Consider the following 22,311-nt stretch of genomic DNA (forward strand, 5'->3'; position numbering starts at 1 on the left):
AAGTCTCAGGACTTGTTTCACTCTTTATTTGAAGAAAACATTTTAAGCACAATTGTGGTCTTGTGTGTGAAATAGCGACCTGAAGAAGTGATTGTGAACAGTTGGGTTAATACTAAGACCATTGAGAAACTACTAGTAACTGGGAAAAATACAAAAAAGTAGACCACACTTTCCTTCACAAAATTTGAAATGAATGAAAAATTCAATACATTTGAAAATTATGAGACAAAAAGAAATCTCGAAAGGGATTGGTGCCAGTCTACATTAAATGTTGAAAAATAGCCCTACACTGATTTTTTAGCTTCAATTTAAGAATTTGTTTATTATACAGTCAGTCCAGATTTCTATAGTCACGAACACTTATAAAGAGATGATAAACATGTGTAAAAAGTATAAACAACTAAAATGAGGGGTGAAGTTTATTGACTGATTGGGCATCTGTGTACACGATATATTAAGACTATGGTTTATCTTTTAGATTCTGTCTCAGAAAGAAGAATATTCATTAGTGATACGTGAAGCCTTACCAGAAGACTCAGGTATCTACAAAGTAGTAGCTAAGAATAAACTTGGCGAAGGTACAAGTCAAGCTAAGTTGACAGTAGAAGAACCATTCACTACAGACTCTGAGCTCATTTCAGATGTGGAACCAGTAGCTCCAACATTCCACCAACCTTTACGGGACCAGGAAATTATTGAAGGCAAGAGAACAAGAATGGATTGCATCATCACTGCTACACCAGAACCAGAGGTAGGAATTTATCAGTGTGTGTGTGTGGTGTGTGTGTGTGGGGTGGGGGGTGGGGGTGGGGGGTGGGTGGGTGTGTGTGTGAGTGAGTGGGGTGGGTGGGTGGGTGCATATGTGGATGTACATGTGCGTGCATGTGTGAGAGAGAAATAGAGGTAGAGAGACAAGAAAGAATGCATGAGAGAAAGAGACAGACGGACAGACAGTCACATAGAGACAACAGTCGCACAGAGACAAACAGACACACAGGAGAGACAGAAAGAGAGACAGGGACAGATGTGCAAACAGATAATTAATCCATCTGTTATTTGTTATGAAATGTTCACAGGTGATTTGGTACTTCAATGATAAACCCATCAAAGAATCAGAAGACTTTAATTTGCTATTTGAAGGAGATAAATGTTCATTATTTATCACCAAAGTCTACTTAGAAGATGCTGGTCTCTACCGATGTACAGCTAAAAATCCACAAGGTTCTATCTCAAGTGTATGCAGACTTAAAGTTATAAGTAAGTAAAGTCTCACAGTTTTTAATTCAGTGTCCCATCTAAGGGATTTTTGAAAGTGTGAATATTTAAGATATCTGTACAGCTAGAATCCCAAGGTTCTCTCTCAAGTGTCTGGAGACTGTATTGTCAAGGATGGCCTTTTCCTGCTGTGTGGCACTGCCATACCAAACAGTGATGGAGAAAGTGAGAACACTTTCAACTATTGCTCGATAAATAAAAAAAGGCACAGTGTAGTTAAGATATACGGAAGTGAGTTTTGTTTTGGTTGTATAATGTATAGATTATTTTGATGATTCTATACAACTTTGTCATTGTGCAGGTTTGAGTGAGCTCAGCAGTGCTGAGGATGATACAGTTCCACCATCTTTCACCCAGAGACTGAGAGATACAGCTATCACTGATGGTGATACAGTCAGACTAGAATGTAGAATATCAGGAACTCCAATACCTGAGGTAACTATTAACACTCTCTCAGTTCATTTATGTTTTACCCCATTTCTGAGGTAAGTGTCACACATACACACTTTTACCCAATTTCTGAGGTGTCACACATACACACTCTACCCCATACCTGAGGTAAGTAACACTCTCAGTTCACAATATGCAATTTTTATACCCAGCTCCTGAGGTAAGTGTCACACATACACATTCTACCCCACACCTTAGGTTAGTAACACAAGCTCAGTTCACTCATTCAAGTTAACCCCATACTGTAGGGTGTCCTCAAGCTCTCAATCTTGATAGCTTTTGCTGGTAATACTGTGACTTCAATCTTTACCAAATCTAAACCTTCAATTCAACCTCTACCTAAAGCTAATAAATGGATTCCTAGCTCAAGGGTAATCTTTCCAGAGTTCATCTAAATTCATCCATCAGTCGTTGAAATATCCTGCTAACAACAGTCAAACAAATGAATTGAAAACATACCGTCGTAACCCACCTCCAAATCATGTTTATTGATAGAAAACATGTATACGTAAATATGTTGTCTTAATATTGTATTTTGGTACCGTGTGTGTTTTTTATTGTCTGTTGTGTCTTTCTTATTTTTTTTGTCAGTTTTATTCCCGATTTGTTTCTTTTATGAGCTCATGTGAAAAATCAATTTTCAATGCTATTTTTGACACATGGCAAATAAAGTTATTATTATTATTATTATTATTATTAATTATGAACTTAGCACAAAACTTGCTCCTTGTGGTGAAACTTTTGTAGTAAAATATTTTATTATGTTTTCTGAAAGAAATTCATCCTGTGTTTGTTTTCAGGTGAAGTGGTTTAGAAATGATATGGCAATTATGCCAAGTCCTCATATACAGCTGTATGTGGATGGAGATAGGAGAGGAATGGTTATCACCAAAGTGAGATATGCAGACTCTGGTAGCTACAAGATTACAATCAGTAACCCTGGAGGCACTGCCTGGTCTGCTGCTAGACTTATTGTGGAAGGTCAGTTGGAGGATAGAAGGAGGATGGTGGGGGTGTGATGGGAGATAGGAGAGGAGTGAAAAAGGAGAGGATTTGCTATCATTAGTGTCAGATATGCAGAATTCCAGGGTTCCAATGGAGACATTTGGAGAATAGCATAGTATTATTCTTTTGTTCTGGATCAACTTTTTCTATAGCTGTGCCAGACATATGTTGCTCACACCTAGATTTTTATCTTAGTCCAAACTGGGCCATTAGACGAGGCTAGGTCAGTGCTAACATGATGATACCTTTTTCACCTTGTTAACAAATTGGTGACAGGGATTCTTGAGTTTTGCTCTAGAGGAGAGCAGTTGATTCAATAACGGTACAAACTATATGTAGTGAAATGGGTACAAAAATGGCTTGAATATTGGACAAATTTTGCATCTCAGTATTGCACCTCAAAAAGATACACATTATCAAACTATATTAGTTATACATGTCCATTTTTATAATATCTATATGTTTTTGATCCTCACAGCACCAAGAAAACCTGCCCAAGCTCCAAGATTCACCAAGATGTTACATGATGTGTATTGCAAAGAAGGTGATAGTATACGTATGGACTGCCGAGTAGCTGGTCTACCCCTACCACATACTACCTGGTATAGAGAAGGTGCTATTATACAAGATTCCGGAGATTTCCAGGTATATTATCGTATCAGTGGAGTCATACGGGTTACATACACCTAGGATCATTGTTTTGGACCAACTTTTATAGCTATGCTGGACAACTGTTTTCTCACCCCTAAATTTTAATCCTATTTCAAACTGAGTCTTAGAATTGATTGCTAAATACAATGTTAAAGTACAGGATGTGTTTAGATTACTATTGAAAGGCCCATGATTCAATCCCAGGTCCTCATATTTGTGTTATCTTATCAGTGGAGCCATGAGGATTACTTGGGATCATTCTTTTGTTCTGGACCAACTTTTTCTATAGCTGTGTCAGACAACTGTTTGTCACACCTAGATTTTAATTCTAATATGAACTGGGCATTTAAAGACCCATGATTCAATCCCAGGTTCTCACATTAGTATTATCTTATCAGTAGAACCACAAGGATTACATAGGAACACTTTTGTTCATTACTAACTTGTTCTGTAAGTCTACCAGATAACTGTTTTTCATGCCTAGATTTTAAACCTAATCTGAACTGGGCCTTTAAAGACCCATGATTCAATCCCAGGGTCTCACATTAGTATTATCTTATCAGAAGAGCCACAAGGATTACATAGGAACACTTATTCATTACTAACTTGTTTCACCTAGATGTTAATCCTAATATGACACTGGTCTTTAACAGAGAATAAACGAGAAAAAAACTATTTCTTCATTATTCAGATTAAATGTATAGCTGACTTCTTACACTCGTTGTTTATTCCTCATTTTTTTTAGATCAAAACAGAAGCTGATTTGAGCTCATTATTTATTCGTGAAGTATTTCCTGAAGATGCAGGCAACTTTATGGCTATAGCAACCAACCCAATAGGCGAAACTACATGTAGAGCTAATCTTTTTGTTGAAGGTAAGTTGTCATTAGGATTACAGAGAGAGGGAAATTTGGTAAAATTTGCATTATTACCGATAAGTACCTGTACTAGTTCCAACAGGGACCTTTTTTCATCAAGGAATCAAAGATATATTCAATAAAAATTGGAGAGGAGCTCAATATTGTTATTAATATTATTTTCAGCAGTAGAAAATGTTGTGAATTTATAGCCTTCAGCTAGTTCTCAAGACTAGTTTTCTCTAATTACCAGACTCACTGTGGTACATTGTGTTCATATATAAGAAGACATGTTAGTCACAATTTATTTTTGTGCGTTTGTTTTCCAGCAAAATAAGTGAAAATAAGTCTTCAGCAAATATTTCCAGGTTTACAGTGTATGCATTAGAAAGAAATGCTTTCATTGTGAACTCTGGTAGATGTTCTGTTGTCATTATAACTCATAAATAAATTCTAAATATAGCTGAGTTGTATCAGAGGCTGAACACCCCTCTGCTGTCTTTTTAGCTCCGCTGTCAGCGAAAGCTGAAAGCGTAGCTTTAGGTATAGGTGGGTATTGAGGTATAGAGAGTAGAGTGAATCATAGGTGTCCGTCAAACTTTTATATTTTTACTATCTACTCCATAAGTGACAGTCGGAATTCTTCGATATTTGGTGTGCATGTTCCCTGGGGGGAGGCTATTCAGATTTGTTCATGCCAAGTTGATCTGTGCCATTTTCAATTTTTTATGATTTTTTTTCATAAAATGTCATTTTCATCAACTCCTTGAAAACCTCTTATTAGATTGCTTTGATATCTGGCGTGTTGATGCGCAGGGGGTAGCTTACTCAGATTTGTTAATTTCAAGTCAGCACATCCTCATTTTTATTTTTTATGATTTTTTTTTTGTAATTTGAAAAAAAAATGAATATGTTAATGAGCATAATGACCGACGCCATATTGGAAATCAGTCGACGAGACTTTAAGTAAACTGCCACTTTTCAAAAGACACTATTGACGTCAAACAAGCAATGTAATATGTGCTATAGTCATAATTCTACGCATTGGGCGCCCAAATGACAAGCGTTTGTTCGAAACAGGGTTGTAAACTTCAAATCCAATTCTGCACCCTTCTACATTATCAGCCAATCCGCAACATCCTCATTTGCATACTCTATCCTGATTCGACCAGAAGCTGAAGGTGACCTCATTCGACCGAGCGATTTTCCACAGCAAGTATCTTGAGTATCAACACAGGACGTTCTTAGTACTCACTAAAATCACACTTCAGACCCACTATAAAAGTGTGATGTTTTCAGATAACATGTAACTTGTGGTTAATTCTATATTGTCGTGCAATTTGGAATGACAGTGAACCAGAATTCAGACAACTTGCGTAATTGTAAGGAAGGGCATGCCAGGCATGCGGTTGAAGTTTAAATATGGCCGACAGTTCACATGTAAAGTTAAACGACATGAACGTGTCTTGCCTTTCCAAAATGCAAATATTTGGCAAGTAAAAATAATTAAAATAATTACAACTTTAATTTGGCTTCAGACTTTGCATTATGTTTTGCGTATCTTTCCCCATTTTACATGTAAATCCGAAAAGGTTCTCTCTCATCATGTCATCAGTGTCAGTGATCATACCGCGCGGGGTAGTCCTCGGGTGCACGAGTCTGTATTACTGACTTGACTCTAAACACCGGAGGGGGAGGGACAATTGTCAGAATCGAGTCCCGAATTCCTCCGTATGCAAGCAGGACTACGTGCGGGGCTGCTTTGAGTACGAGCGAAGTGAGGCATGTTGAGGTATTTTGTTGAGAATTATAAATATTGCGAAATGTCAAGTACAAGGTTTAAATACAATGGAATGATGAAAAAAAATGGCAGAGTCTGCTGACAGGCGCCGGTCACAAAAAACACTGTGAATTAAAATATCAGACGATGTACATGTATGTATTAATCGCCGACAATCCACCCGTATGCACGAGGGACTAACCCGGAAGCAAGTCGTTGTCAGCCATACGTTACAGTGGTAACATCGTCCGAGAAATCGCTGCGTTCAGAGTGTCACTGTCATTATTCACAGAATTGTTGTTTTCGAGTGAAAACCCGTCTTGAATTGTATAACTCTAACAAATGAAGACATGTCAAGTTATATTTTGAAAGTTGTATCGCTAGTTTGAGACGATTTTCTCACGTACTATAGTACTATCGAGGCTTACTTGGAAGTAGTAGGACCTTCCAGTTCATCGGGAAGTTTAGCCAGTCCGATAATTCTTTCTGGTTTAGTTTACAACACTTTTGATCACGCAGATTTTGTTGTTGTGATGAAAAGAAATTAAAAAAAGATCATTTCAACCATTTCGTTGTGTTTTCTTTGTGAAAGGTAACCGAACATGAACGAGTGTTACCACTGTAACGTATGGCTGAGAATGACTCTCTTCCGGGTACTTGAGATTGTCGCCGTACGGAAACTAAGATGGCGATTAATACATTTCTTCCCTATATATATCTACCACAACTAGAACAAGTTGAATGTTGTTGACTTTGTAAATTTGTTAGAAAATTGAAATTCAAATTGCCTCAAAATTATTTTAGATCCCTAGTTTATTTCATTCTTCATTAAAATTTTCCAGGGTTACAGCTGTAAGACACTGGAATTACTTATAGCCAACCTCAAAATCCTCTTTTTTTCTTTTTCTTGTGTGCATTTCCCAGTCATTTTTTTCTGAGATTTTGTGCAATTTTTCATAACAGTAGATTTTTGTTATAAAATGGTGACTATGGTATAAAAGTACAATACATTACCAACTTCTGTGTAAAATGTGTTTTATAGTGAGACATATGAAACCACTAACCACTTTATTGCATCGCTAAAACAAAACTGCATAGTGACTCGAAGAGCTGAAGACCTGAACCACTTCTACATGTCACCAAAATAAAAAATTAAATTTAAAAAAAAAACAGCGGAGCTATTCTGACCGATAGGTCGCTTGTTATCATTATCTACAGGTGCCAAGCCCCCAGCAACTGCTCCCCAATTTATTAAGAGGTTTACTGACCTTCGTGTGATGGAGGGTGGCTCTTGTAGATTTGAATGTCGAGTGATTGGTGAACCTGCCCCAGAAGTGACATGGTTCATGAATGGTAAACCGGTCACTCCTGGTGATTATCAGATCCTGGCAGCTGGAGATTACCACTCCCTGGTAATAGCTGAAGTGTTTGATGAAGATGCAGGACGATTCACGTGTCAAGCTGTGAATCAAGCTGGACGGACTTCATGCTCTGCAGCATTGTTTGTAGAGCGTAAGTATCACATGGCATGGTATAGTACAGTACAATATAATAGTACAGTACAGGACAGCACAGGACACAACACACGACACAACAGTATAGTACAGTACAGACAGTACAGGACACGACACATGACAACAGTATAGTACAGAACAGTATACTAGTACAGTACAGGACATGACACAACACACGACACAACATTATAGTACAGGACAGCACAGGACACAACACATGACACAACAGTATAGTACAGGACACGACACAACAGTATAGTACTGTACAGTACAGTACAGTATATTAAGAACAGTATAATAGTACAGTACAGTACTGGACAAGACACATGGCACAACAGTATAGTACGGAACAGTATAATAGTACAGTAGAGGACATGACACAACAAACAACACAACAGTATAGTACAGGACAGGACAGGACATGGCACATGACACAACAGTATAGTACAGGACAGTACCATACAGTATATATGGAACAGTACAATATAGTTCACTACCTCATAACAAAATGGGGCAATATCATATATGACAATGCAACACAGTTCATGACAGTACAGTGTGATACAATATTGGAGTTCACACAGTCAAAAAATCATTGTGGAAGTATACAAGATGATTAAAAGTACAATCTGATCTCCAACAAATCAATGACGTTATTATGTTTGGAATATACACAATTTTCAGATTGTACAGATGTCAAAAAGAAATTGTAGACTGTTTTGTGTCTTTAGTCTCCTGTGTTTTAGTTCTGAAACATGCTTCAACACACAACACACATCTGGTCAAATATCCATGAAAGGTATCTTTTATTCCAACAACTACAAACTTTGTATTTCATCTAAAGAGGGTGTACAAACGTCTGAGAGAAAACGATGGACAATATGTGCAAACAATGATAAAAAACCTAGAAATGTGACACAAGATTTATACTTTTGTATCCCCCCCCCCTGTACAAGAGAGAAACCCCTTCCCTCTTCCTCCAAAAAGATTTACATATATGTATGAGAGGAAGTGGTTGAGAATATGTGGAAAGGAATGATAAAAAAAAAATGACAGATAATATTTATACTTTGTATCCCCCCCCCCAAAAAAAAAAGAAAAAAAAAAGAAAAAAAAAAGAAAAAGAAAAGAAGACTCGGACTCGCATATCTATACATATGAGAGAAACCCCCACCTCCACCAGACTTGCATTTGCATATATGAGAGAAAGTAGTGGAGGATATGTGCAAAGGAAATGATAAAACTCAGAAATACAATATAATATGCTTTGTATCTCTCCCAAACATTACTTACAAATGCACTGTATAATATTTTATTCATAGCTCTCTCTGATTTGTATTCTTGGATCTTTAACATTTAAGGCAAATTACATTTGAATAATATGTATCAAAACTATAATTAAGATTGAATAGAAAGTTGCAAATTGTGCATAAAAATGGACCAACAATTAACAAAACAAAACACATGTTTTGAATTTAATACTTTTGAACATCAAGTAACCACTAACTTGGGTAGTCAGTATGTATAGAGATTCTTAACATGTAAATTCCTTTTGTTATACCTATTCAGAGAAATCAATATCTTGCCAATGCAAATATTTTTTCTAGTTTCCTTGTTAATATTCTGCATGCCCAAGGCACATTTATGCAAATATAATGCAAATTAGTATGCTAATATATATGCAAATTAGCCACCCTCAATTTTTTTCATCTGTTGAGAACACTGGCCTTTCAAGAAAGTGTGAAAAACTTTATCAGATTTCTATCTCTATAAAAAAAAATCGTTATTTGAACTGATGAAATGGGTATTCAGAAACTCATCTATGACAAAAGTACAATTTGAAAATGACAAAAAAGTTGTTTAGAAAAAAAGTGAGATTTGTCTGAGATGAAGAAGTGTATGTGTGAGAGTACAATCCAGAGGGAGTTGTGGGTAAAATAGTGTACAGTGAAATGTTTGAGTGAAGACAGTTTGGTGGATATGTGTAAAGAAATGACACTGAACAAGGCATACAATACAATACAGTCAACCATACTTTGTAATTCCCCCAAGGGTAACTCACCAATACATGTATATATGAACAACTTGTTGACAATATCGGCAAAGAAATGATAACAAATAGTTAATGACGGAAGTTGAACATAGTTTGTATTTGCCCCAAAGAGAGCTTGCAAATGTGTGAGAGAAAGCAGTGGAGATATGTGGTTCAGAAATGATAAGTCATATGTCAAAGTATGACATGCTATGATGTACTTCCCCCATGGAAAGCTCAAAAATATGTATGAGAAAAGGAATGACAGTACATATTTTTTTATTCCCCAAGCAGAACTCACAAATGTATATGGGCAAATCATTGCAAGTATGAGCAATGAAATAATAAAACATACAGACTAGTTGCATTGAGAACCATTGCCTTGTATCTGAGATACTTTTGATAGCTCCCAGGGTAGCACACAACATACACATGCATCCTGAAAATACCACGTATTCTCTCCATAGCTGGCATAGTTATGAGTGGGCTGCATACTTAACATTCCAATGCTTCACTCATACTCAAGCATGTCCAGCTGATGGTATGTTTATTTTTAATCCCTTCTCTCTACAGCTGTTCCCGCCAGTCCAGCGAGCCAACCCGAATTCTATCCAAGGTATGTGATCTTCTTTTTCTATAATTATGGAATACATGACCTTGTTTGCATTGTTGATTGAAATGGGTAAACCACAGTACAGACTTCTGAAATTTTGGTATTTCATACTGTGTATTAGTTGTGGTCAGTGTACAAACCTATTTATTTCACTCATAGAAATTTGAACTTCCCATATTTCAATTTGACCTCAAGTTCATTTAGTCAATTTACATAATCACTGCATATTCTGTTGAAAACTTGTTTGGTTATTTTGTGTTTGGTAGTTGTCAGCATCTGGCCCTATGTGTTACATTTGATTGAAATACGGAATTTGCCTCTCAAGATGTGTATTTCATTTTATATTGAAATTTGAACTTCCCATCATCTCAAAGTCCTGACCTCAAGTTTATTTAGGCAATTTACATATCTATATCATAACACATTCAGTTTGAAACGTGTTGAGTATTCTATTGTCAGCATCCGACCATCCTTTAATACATTTGTTGAAATATGGACTTTTCTTCTGAAGAATCTGATGGGTTTTTCATTTCTAAGACTTGAAATTTGAACTGTCTTCTTCTCAAAATATGTCCCAGAATTTGCTCTGTAAATTTGCATATCTGTATCACTGCAAATATTCTGACATTCATAATATCAAAAATGTGTGTTATATTGTCAGCATCTGACCCTGTTTGTTACATTTGTTGAAATGTGGACTTTGAGATGTGCCTCCCTGTTTGTGTAGTCAATCAAAATATTTATGCCACAGTGTCGGCTATTAATTATCCTCAAATTATTACAAGTATTTCCTAGCATGTGCTAAGTCTGTTTATATTTAGTAACGACCTTTGACATGTCTTGAACTTTTATTGGGTTTTAAGATGGCTATTAAAGTGGAAATATCAGTAGGCTGAGGGGTCCATTTGATGTCAGATGGCCCTTGTTGATTGGTTGATGATTAACACAGATGACTGTGCATTTGATTATCAGTTTTGCTGATTGGTTGATTCTTCAGATGAATATTTGTGTTGATTTTAAATTTTACTTTTGTTGAAATGTTCTGTTTGTATGGTATATCACAGTTGTGTGTATAGGTGAGTGTTAGTATGTGTTTGACTGGACAGTTGTGTTTGGTGTGTGTTTGCGATTTCAAATTGTTCAGTTATTGTTTTTATGAAACAAAATAAAATGACAACCACACACAAACACAAAGTCAATGATATTCACAGCATCAATTAAAGTTGAAATGTCAATGCTTGGTAGTTGTGGTGTGATCACAATCTCTCCAGCTGAGCTTATAATTGACAGACTAAACAACGTGTAACTTGCAAAGTTGAACAAAACACAGAACAAAATAACAACTGAAGCTTACAAGAAAGCCAAATTACTTTACTGTACCAGTAACATGTACTTTAGTCCAGTCAAGAAAGAATGCTGTTTTTAATATCAGTTTAGTGCAGATTGTGATTTCATTGAAAGTCAATTATCATTATCTCAATGAATAGAATTCCAGATGTCTAGTTTAGTTCATGTCACGATACTTTATTGCACCAGTTATTTGTTGTGAATTCTTGTGAATCCAAATGTCCAATCGTTCTGTTCTGCACACATTGTGAAGTCATAGTAATGAAAAGGCTAATCCAAGCATAGTCTCAGGTACATCCAGGTGACATTGATGTACACAAACGTAGTCACAGGCCAACTCCTCCATGGCAAACTTATCCATCTGTGGGCTAAAATACCCCATTTCACAGTGGGTAGAATTTCACAGTGGGTAGAATATCTGCCTTTTTGGCTTCTTAGCCATTCCAAATTCATTCTTGGGGTCCTATCTTTTTTGCATTGTATTAGACAAAATTGTGATCTCTGGTCATATAGTGATCAAAAACCTCAGCCTTTCAGTTCTGATATTCTGTCATCTGTCCTCAGTTTTCACATTCCAGCTTTCCAATTGCATTCTTGGGCTTCTTTCGTCTATATTTATTGTATCAAAATCAGTCCCAAATCAAAACTCTCTCGATGAGCTAATCTTTGCTGCTTGTATCCAAATCAGAACCAAAACCATGTGACCAAATCAAAACCTTCTCATACCATGCACTGCTAGCTATGATCCTTTCCTGCATTCTGTCACCAATAAAACTTTGTGGTTTATATCATTAATAGATCCCCAGTATGATATATTACCAAATATTTCCCCTATTTGCTGACGTTTCAACTATTTGCTGATGTTTCAACTATTTGCTGACGTTTCAACAGTCCCTACGTAGTCAAGTCACGACATCAAACTACAGAACTGAAAAAAAAAATGGATATTGAAGTCAAGATTTAGCATTCTTTTGTAGTTGACAATTATTGTATATATTTCTTCTCTTTAACAACATATGTCTTGAGATTCTCCATGTTTTGTGTAAATTTGTAGGATTTTTTGGCAAAGTTTTTGGCTATTAATAATTTAGCTGAATTTATGATAGCTAAAAGTAAAATTAGTATCAGATAGAATTTAGGACAATTGACCTTGTCAGCTATGTGTGAGCCTCAATGCTTACATGCTATTCCATTTGCCTGTAACTACCAGTTATGCATTTAGGTGATACTTTGTCACATGATAGCAACAAAATTATGAATATTTACAAATAAAATCACTTTTAACTCCAAATTTTGAGATGAATTCACAGTTTAAGAATATTTCTTTCAATCCTGTCTAAAATTGAATAAAAAACTGTCAAAAAGTTACACATACCATATTAATATCATATGAAGATTCAATTTTTATAATTTTTCTATAAATATAATTTTTATCCTAACTTGAGACTTCAATTAATAAATAAATAAAGATAAGTTATTTGGTTAGACTCTAAAATTAACTTGCAGGACTCCAAAAAGTTTCGGAAAAATTAGAAATTTTACCCAAATGTTTTGTCCAAATGTGTGTCTGACTTTATAGAACATTAACTCACATACATGTAAGAATGAAGGTTCTATCTATATATGAAAATATTTATACATATGATTGCTGATGTTCAAAACTTTTGATGTCAATATAGTAATAAGGAAGGAATCTTGGAAATTCAGCATAAATAATATTAATCTGTGCAAATATCATGTAATTAAATTAAATTTATCCTCTCGACCATAGACCCTCCGTGTGGTGGAGGGTCTATGTCTAGACTGATGTGGTTAAAATTGTGTCATATGATAGCCAGCTTTGGTGTGATACCAAAACATAGACACATGCATGTATGTGGTTACAATAAAAATACACTTGGTACAAGAAGTTATAAGGACAAGACAAAATTTACTATTACAAGATTTATGAGAATTTAGACTCACCAATAGTTAATGACAAAATTATTTATTTAGAAATTGGTTGGATAATTATGAATGTTTGACTTTTTATCATATCAGCCGTGATAAATAATCTGTATAAAAACATGAAGAATTTTGACCTCTGATATCAAGAGAGATATTTATCAAATTATTTCAGCGCTGTGAGGTTTGAATTTCAAATATATCTACAAAGCCATATCCACTTCATATTAGATTTCTGCAGCCGTCAATAAATCTACAAACATGTCATTAATATTGAGAATGTTCAGATTGTCGTACCAAAGACTTCTAAACTTTCAAACAAAATTGACTTACCAATATAGCATCTTCTCTGTCTACAGTGAAGATCATAATTTGTTCATAAAAAGTTGTGTTCTCCTCCACTTCTTTGCAAACAGTCGGGAGACCATATTTATAATTTGGCCATAAGGTTACATCCAGTAACTGTGTTGGTCACCCTCAGCCAACTACATGTATTACACAAAACTTCACTGTTAGCTGTAGTCTGCAAGCACTCAGGAGAAAGTATGATGCTGTGTTTGTAATGTTGTCCTGTTAAATTGCCTCCAGTATATAGCAAATTCATTGATCTTCTTCAACCAGCTAAAAGTTTGCCAGTCAATTGCAGTCTGCAGACAGTCAGATGAAACTTCAGAGGCCATATTGAGAGTTTGGTCATGTTAGATTGCATAGAGTAGCAAAATGTACATGTAGGTGTTCTTCAACCAGTTAAAAATCACTGAACTGGTTCGTACTGCTGTTAAGGAATTCGTAAACCAATGTTGACTATAGATCCATCCATACAATATGATTGAGTCACAGACAAACGTAGTTGCCCTTAGCGATTGAAGCGTTGGATATGTAATGAGACAGTGAAAGCTGCAGCTTGATATTGTAGGCCCCTTCTGGTGAATCTCAGTGAGTTATTTCACCTATTATGGCCATCCCTAACCCTCATCTAGCTTGCATCAAATTACCACCAAGTTAGAGACGCATCACCCCGGGCATCTCATCTCATTAGGATAAAATATCAGTGAAGTCACCTCAGCTCCCTAGCCGTATTCTACAATCTCTTGGTTTCGGAGTTTTCTCTCTCACTCTCTCTCTTTCTCTCTCCCACTCTCTCTCTCTTGGATTGGGACATATGTGAAGTGTAAGGTAGGGGGTATTAGTCAATGTTTTGGCTGTAATTTTGGATTTGCTTACCGATATGCTGTCTTTCTGAGGAATAATTTTATGATGTTTTCTAGTTCGAGTCTGTGATATTTGACGGGCATTCTCATTCTGTAACATGCCTCGGATGCCATGATATTTCTTATATGTGTCTAGTCAGGGTTAGTCATAGTTCCTTCAGAGGTTTTTCAGAATACACGAATCAGTTTTACCCAATATGGAATAATTACAGAGATTTATATTCACTTCATTAAATTTTTCCTGCAGTAGAATTTTTAGATCCATTCCCTGTATTCTTGTTTATGTTCAAGGCAATGTTAGAAAACTTAATCATGTGTCCGATGTCAAAGTTTATATAGTAAACAGAGCTAGTCAAGTACATGCTGCTTATTTCAAAGAAAATAAATATTGGCCTACTGTTCATATCCAAAGTCAGATTTATAAAAATTCATTTTTTGATGACTAAGTAGTTTGGTATGGCAAAAGCTATTTACTTCCACATATATTTTTGTAATAAAAAGCATGTACTTCTTATTTCTACAAAGCAAAGTTTCTTTTATAATATATTTTTTTTACAAATTTATTTTTAGACCTATCAGCTTTTCCATTATAAAGGGGCCCAGAAGGGTTTTAAAATGTTGTAAGAACTTTTGTGTTGTTTTTTTTTTGCTGAGATGCCTAAGTTTCCATGTTTGTTGTGTTGTAAAGAATTCAGCTATTACTGCAAGATATCTATGGTTTCATTGCTAAGATGAAAAATGGTACTTTATTGGAAAGGATAATTTTGTAAAAAACATTATGAAACAACAGTGCAAACAAGGGTACAAGGGTTCTTCATATTGTGAGAACTTTTGTAGTTTGCTGGTTTCTTTGCTAAGATATCTAAGTATTGTTTATTGTTGTTGTTGTTGTTGTTGTTGTTTTCTAAAGAATCCAGCCATCATTGTAAGATATCTTTGGTTTCATTACTAAGGTGATAATGAGTAGTTTTATCAGAAAGGATAATTTGTAAAACTATAATTCTGAGGCAACACTTAAAACAAGTAGTTTGTGAGTGTGATACCAACCAACTACATGTATCAATATTGAGATATTTGTAGTTTTGTTGCCGAGATAATTGAGTTTTGGTTATTGTTGTTATTGTTGTTTGGTGAAAGGTTCGTGTTATCACTGAAAAATATGCGTAGTTTCATTACTAAATTTAGTTTTAATGTGAACGGTCGTATTGTTTTATAAATGTGCCATCCATTGCTTATGATAAATGTGGTGTCTCCTCCAAGAAATTTATGGATGAGTGTTGTTTGTATTGTTTTATGAATATTCAACCAAATGTCTGGTAACTTTGTGAAGATAAACTTCACCATGGAAACCAGATATTTGGTTGGAAGATGTAATTTGTTGATGTCATGTGAAGGGTCCAACATGGCTGATCTTTGCAGTTACTTGCAAATTTGTAACTTTTTTGTTGTTTTCTAAAGGGTTCAAACATTGGCTTGTAATATTTTTGTGGTGTGTTTGCTAAGATACAAGTATAACTACTTGTTGTATGTTATTTAAAGGGTTCCATCCATGGTAGTCAAGATCGTGTTGTCCGCGTGTGTAGATAATAAGCATAATGTTGTGTTGTTGTTATTCTTTGGTGTAGGTTCCAACCCCAGACTACTGTGACGACCACCAAGTTTACAAGAACAATCATGTCACAACAACCACAAGTCGAAACAGAAGAAGAAGAGGCGCCACAGTTCACCACTACGCTAGAAAATCAAGCTGCTCTCGAAGGAAAGGAGGTTCGCTTTGAGGCAGTAGTTACAGGTCAGTATTGAAGAATGCATGTGTTGTGTCTGTAACCTCTGACTTACATGTAGTCAGTCAGTAACCATTGACCTCCGACCTAGGAATAGTTACAGTCAGTCAACTGTGATGTTGGTGGTTTGCTTTGAGGCAGTATACAGATCAGTATTTAAAAGTGCATGTGTTGTGTCAGTAACCTCCTGAGTAGTCAGTCAATAACCTTTGACCTCAAGTCTGTATCAGTTCATGTACTGAGATGACATTTTGATTGCCGTTTGCTCAAAAAACCACACTAACACAATATCTGAGTAATAATTGAACTTATTTGAAAAAAAGCCTGCTAATTAACCTGTCAAAAATCCAAGCCATATTTGCACTCAACGTACTTTTGACCCTTATAGAATATTGCCCATTTATGTGAAAATTCATTGTCATTCTTTTGAAAATTATTCTTAATAGAAAAACATTTCTATATATTTTATTTTTGGAATGGTATCCATATAGACTACTTTAAATGCCTAAAACCTGACTAATTCTAGTCTGTTTAAAGTGATAAACATGTCTTCAAATAACTTTCAAATAACTTGAAAAGAAATCTCAATTTGAATGGTATGTTCATAGACTACTAAGAATACCAAACACTCTACTAATGCTAGTCTGTTTAACTATTTACATGTCTTTAAATAACTTTCAAATAACTTTCAAATAACTTGCAATGAAAAGAAATCACAAATGGAATAGTATCCCTGTAGACTACTAAGAATACCAAAGACTTTACTAACTGTAGTCTGTTTTACCAATCACATAGTCTTCAGATAACCTAGAATAGTAAGAGTCATAAAGGGAATGGTATCCCAAAGACTATACTAATTCTAGTCTGTTTTACCCAGTACATAGTCTTCAAATAACCTAGAATAGTAAGGGAATGGTATCCCAAAGACTAATTGTAGTTTGGTTTACCAAGTGTACATTGTCTTCAAATAACCTAGAAGGGAAAGACTCATAAAGGGAATGGTATCCCAAAGACTTTACTAACTCTAATCTGGTTTACCAAGTACATAGTCTTCAAGTATAACCTACAGTGGAAAAAGTCATAAAAAGAATCAAGTTTCAGAATTGTGTTATACAATACATTTACTTACATGTAGGTCTAGGTTATATTATTGATAGTATTAAGTGATAATTTATAGTGATCCATGTTTGCCAGAGTTCAAATCGCTTGGTCTTTTTCTTGTTTGCTCATTTCCAAATTCCACTGTCTTGGTTGTAGTGTATTTACATGACTTGAGTATCAAAACAATAGTTGATGCCAGTTTTGGGATCCCTAGTGAGTACTAATGAAGCATCACACATAGACAGGGGTTTCCATAGCAACTTTGTTATCCCTGAGTTCTAGTGACCTTTGACCTTGGCAACATGATCTTGTATTCTGTGGGTTATGCCATTTCATGATGAAAAACAGAGTATTTCCTACGGTTCATATTTTGACACAATTTTACAAGTTTACTTCTTGATAAATATGTGAATGTGTGAAGTGAAGTTACTACTTTATTTTTTTGTCCCATGTGTTGTATATGCACAAAATAAAGATTGGTCAGATGGTTAAGGATGACTGTTTTTAATGCAGTTGTATTTATGTCCTTCTAAGACATTGATATGATTTTGTAACACTTATCAAAGAACTTTTAAATATTTCAACATGTAAAGTTTATGACTGAGGTAAATGAACATTTTTATTTGATTTTCACAGGTACCCCTGAGCCGAGCATCGTCTGGCGTATGCAGGGTATAGAGCTGAAGAAGAAAGACTCCCCAGATTATACAATCTATCGTGATAAAGGCAAATGTACCCTGGTTATACCAGAAGTATTCGATGAAGATGCGGGCAAAATAACCTGTACAGCTAAAAATTCTGCAGGCACAGCAACTACCCATGCTGAGCTTGTAGTTAGAGGTACGTTCACATATAATCATGCCAAAATTGTTTGTAGTGAGTACATTTATTTTTCCCTCCAAAATATTTTGTAGTGAGTTCATTTATTTTTCCCTCCAAAATATTTTGTAGTGAAAGTTACATTCACTTGTTTTCTTGCTAAACTGATTATAGTGAGGTTATTTTCCCACCAAAAATTTGTAGTGAGAGGTATGTTGACTTATTTTCCCGCCAAAATAATTTAATCAAAATTATTTTTTTTTGCAGATTTTAAATTAATTTTTTCACTTTTTGAGTTTGTGTAAATATATGACAATTTCATATGATGTTTGAGCAGAATTTAGTCAAATTGTTGTTATAATTACTAATTTTTATCAAATTTTAGGTGCAACTGAGCCGCCTGAATTTGCGCACCGCTTACACAGCCGTGAAGTGACAGAAGGAAAGCCAGTACGTTTAGAATGCAAAGTGAAAGGATTACCTAAACCTGAAATAACCTGGCTTAAAAATCATAAGAAAGTTGAATCATCGCCACCACATAGGATTATCAGCAGAGATGGAGACCTATGTGTGCTGCTTATACCTGCAGCTAAAGAAGACGATGCCGGTACTTACACTATATCTGTTGAAAACTCAGCAGGTGTAACCGATTGTACTGCTGACATTGTCGTCAAAAGTAAGTCATAACATTTCTAATGGTTTTTAAACCCCAGTGTTTGAATACCACTGTCTTGGATTACCTACTACTATCTCAGCAGTTGGGATTAAAACGTATCGTTTGTTTAGGTCAAATTTTTCTTATAGCTCTTTCAGACAACTATGTTCCACATGGATATTTTGATCCTAATCTAGCATGCCCAGATCAGATTAGGATTATAATTTGGCAGTTCAAAGTAGACTGTTTGGAAAAGCTGGTCAAAGAATTGAAGAAATCAGATGTTTTCCTGTTGTTGGATAATCTTGTTGAGAAGATATTTTATATTAACACTTTCTAAAATAAAAATATATCATGAGAAAGAAATTTTATAGAATATTTCTCAAAATGTTTGTATTTTGTTGTCCACTCTGTAGAAGAATCATCATCTGAGTCAGAAAGCCCACCAGAAGATGAAAAACCAAGTGTTACCATGACAACTGAAGAGGTAAGAAATCCCACACAATCTAACTTTGGAGAAATCAGTGGATATGTTTAGACCTAAGTTCTTACATGTATCTGTTTTGAACATATCCTTTGATTTACCACACAGTGACCAGTTGGAGCTGGGAATGGTGTATCAATGATGAGATAGGGAGCTAAATTTAGTGTAGACCCTCTAGGTTCATACTGTAATTATTTTAATTTTCATGTACAGGTTACGCAAGTTACAACCACCACAAAAGTAACCACCACTCAAGAACCAATTCCAGTAGAAGTTGTGACACCACAACGGGTACCAACAGATGAAGCTGTTCCCATGGCACCAGAACTACCTCAGAGATCACCACCAGTGTTTACTAAGGTATCACCATGACTACGCTCTCCTTGACAACAATTCTTAGTAAACACCATAGATATGATCTTCCAATAAAATTTTGACACCTTGACAGCAAAATTTTTTGATTTTATTCCCCCAAATTTTTAATTTGTAGTCTGCTAGAGACGTTATGATATGTAGTAATTCCATATAGTATAATGTACCCATGATGACGTTGACGTCAGCGAAAAATTTGGGATCTGTTTACAAACAGTATTTGACTCAAGCAAGAGTGTAAAACCTTCAGAACTATGAACCTTGCAATTCTGTTCAGTTTTACGATCCAGACTTAGTAAATCTTTTTTGAGATAACCTTTATGACCCAGACTTCCTATCTGTGAGATAACGTTTGTGCCTTCTTTGTTCCGTACAGCCACTGGAGAATATAAGTGTCCTAGAAGGTGATTCAGTTACACTAGAGTGTATAGTACGAGGACAACCTCCACCACAAACCCGGTGGTATCGTGAAGGAACACTTATTGAACCGTCCATGGACTTTGATATCAAGCAAGACGGCGACGTCTGTATGTTATCCATTCCAGAAGTATTCCTGGATGATGCTGGAAAATTCACCTGTACCTCATCCAATTCAGCGGGAAGTAAATCTACTACTTGTTATATGACAGTGCGAGGTAAGAACTTAACTCTGTCTCTAACAGATTTGAACTATCTTCACTTTCTTGTTTATCAGGTAGACTGTCCACACTTAATGTAGAAGTACCCATACAATCCAGAAATACAGAAGTCATACTACATAATGTATAAGTCCTATACTTTTGCTTTTACTTAAGTCAAGAAACCACAACCACATTCTCAGTCAAAATCAAGAAAAAAATCCCAGATCTTTCAAATTCTTTACATTGAGGTCAAAATGTTATTAAAATCAACTCATTTTAAAATCTAAAATCACTGATGAATAATTTGTTAACTCAATGAGAAAATAAATTGATACCCTAAAATAAAGATGTTGAGCCTCCAAATTTCTTGTATTACATCAAAAGGAACAGGATAACATTTTTAAGTTCTTGTCAGATACAGGAAAATATATCAAATTAATATTTTTCTTGTTCTCCTCAGAAAAAGCATTACCACCACCAGAAAAGATACCTAAACTAGCAGCTCCATCACCTGTAGCAGCTGCGTAAGTATAAACTCAGATTTATTTGCATTTTGTTAGCAGCTCCATCACATGTAGCAGCTGTGTAAGTATAAAGTCTGCATTCTGTGTCAAAACTTTTTGTATGTAGTTTTCTAGCTCTCAGCAGACACAAGTTAACGCATTATGCTACATAATAATGTTATTTATGCCTAGCCAAAGACTGATGTTAAAAAAACTCAGTTTATTGGTTGTTTTTTTTGTAGACCTAGTTTCTAATCAATGGTTAATGTGAAAACAAAAAGGCATCAAAGTTTGAGAATTGAATACAATGATCAATATCAAAGATACCTTTGTTTGTTTGTTGTTTGTTTGTTTGTTTGTTTGTTTATTTATTGTTTGTTTATTGTTTATTTTTTGTAGGCCTGATACGCAACCAATGGTTGATGTCAAAGAAACAAAGGAACCAGTATTTGTACGTAGATTACAACCCTGTAAATTTATTGAAGGTGGTGAGGCTCGCTTTGACTGCCAAGTCAGAGGGAACCCCATGCCTGAAGTAACTTGGCTTAGGGATGGTGAACCAATCAGAAGTGGATTCAGGTATGACATGTTTTCTACATGCTTTGTACATGTTTTCTACACATTTTGTACATGCTTTCTACATGCTTTCTACATATTTTCTACACACTTTGTACTTCCCTTGTATATGTTTCTACATGCTTTGTGCATGCTTTGTACATGTGTTGTACACAATTTGTACATGCTCTGTACATTTTCTCTACATACTCAGTGCATGATTTGTACATGCTATTTCTATGCATGCTCTGTACATACTTTGTCCACCCTTTGTACAGTCTTTGTACATGTTTTGTACATGTATTGTACCCACAAGTAAAACTTCTCTTTTGAAACAACCGGTTTTGTCTTTGTTTTCTAATAATTTGAACACTAAAAATAACCCAAAATCCTGATGCATTGAAATTTGATGTTTTTTCAAAAACTAATTTCAACAATTTTCAAAATGCACATAACATTAGTATTTGGAACGTTGTGGCTGAAGCACCAAATTTCAATGTGACACTTTATTTATAACTTATCGTTTGTTTATTTTGTTTCAGAATTACAATGAAATTTAATGAACACAGTGGTGTGGCTCAGATGTCAATAAGAATGATGTTAGAAGAAGACATAGCAGAATACGGATGTACAGCTGTCAATATGTCTGGTGAAGCTACTACCAAAGCACCATTACTAGCTGAAAGTATGTCTCAAAATTAATATTGAATTGGTTTTCTTATAGTTTTTTTAAAACAGT

General features: G+C 35.3%; 1 protein-coding gene across 1 annotated transcript in view; it reads left to right on the top strand.

The window, feature by feature from the left end:
- The window catches only part of LOC144450678 (titin-like), a 450,019-nt gene that overhangs the window by 76,425 nt on the left and 351,283 nt on the right, over positions 1-22,311 (top strand). The window contains exons 27-43 of the mRNA XM_078141331.1: positions 479-751; positions 1,077-1,257; positions 1,577-1,710; positions 2,526-2,706; positions 3,209-3,375; positions 4,127-4,256; positions 7,237-7,530; positions 10,138-10,180; positions 16,305-16,471; positions 18,201-18,404; positions 18,769-19,059; positions 19,455-19,525; positions 19,736-19,882; positions 20,271-20,529; positions 20,975-21,038; positions 21,417-21,596; positions 22,115-22,257. Coding sequence (XP_077997457.1) covers positions 479-751; positions 1,077-1,257; positions 1,577-1,710; positions 2,526-2,706; positions 3,209-3,375; positions 4,127-4,256; positions 7,237-7,530; positions 10,138-10,180; positions 16,305-16,471; positions 18,201-18,404; positions 18,769-19,059; positions 19,455-19,525; positions 19,736-19,882; positions 20,271-20,529; positions 20,975-21,038; positions 21,417-21,596; positions 22,115-22,257 — 2,929 coding nt within the window. The remainder of the gene's footprint in view (positions 1-478; positions 752-1,076; positions 1,258-1,576; positions 1,711-2,525; positions 2,707-3,208; positions 3,376-4,126; positions 4,257-7,236; positions 7,531-10,137; positions 10,181-16,304; positions 16,472-18,200; positions 18,405-18,768; positions 19,060-19,454; positions 19,526-19,735; positions 19,883-20,270; positions 20,530-20,974; positions 21,039-21,416; positions 21,597-22,114; positions 22,258-22,311) is intronic.

This window comes from Glandiceps talaboti, chromosome 20 (assembly GCF_964340395.1).
Source record: "Glandiceps talaboti chromosome 20, keGlaTala1.1, whole genome shotgun sequence".
NCBI lineage: Eukaryota > Metazoa > Hemichordata > Enteropneusta > Spengelidae > Glandiceps > Glandiceps talaboti.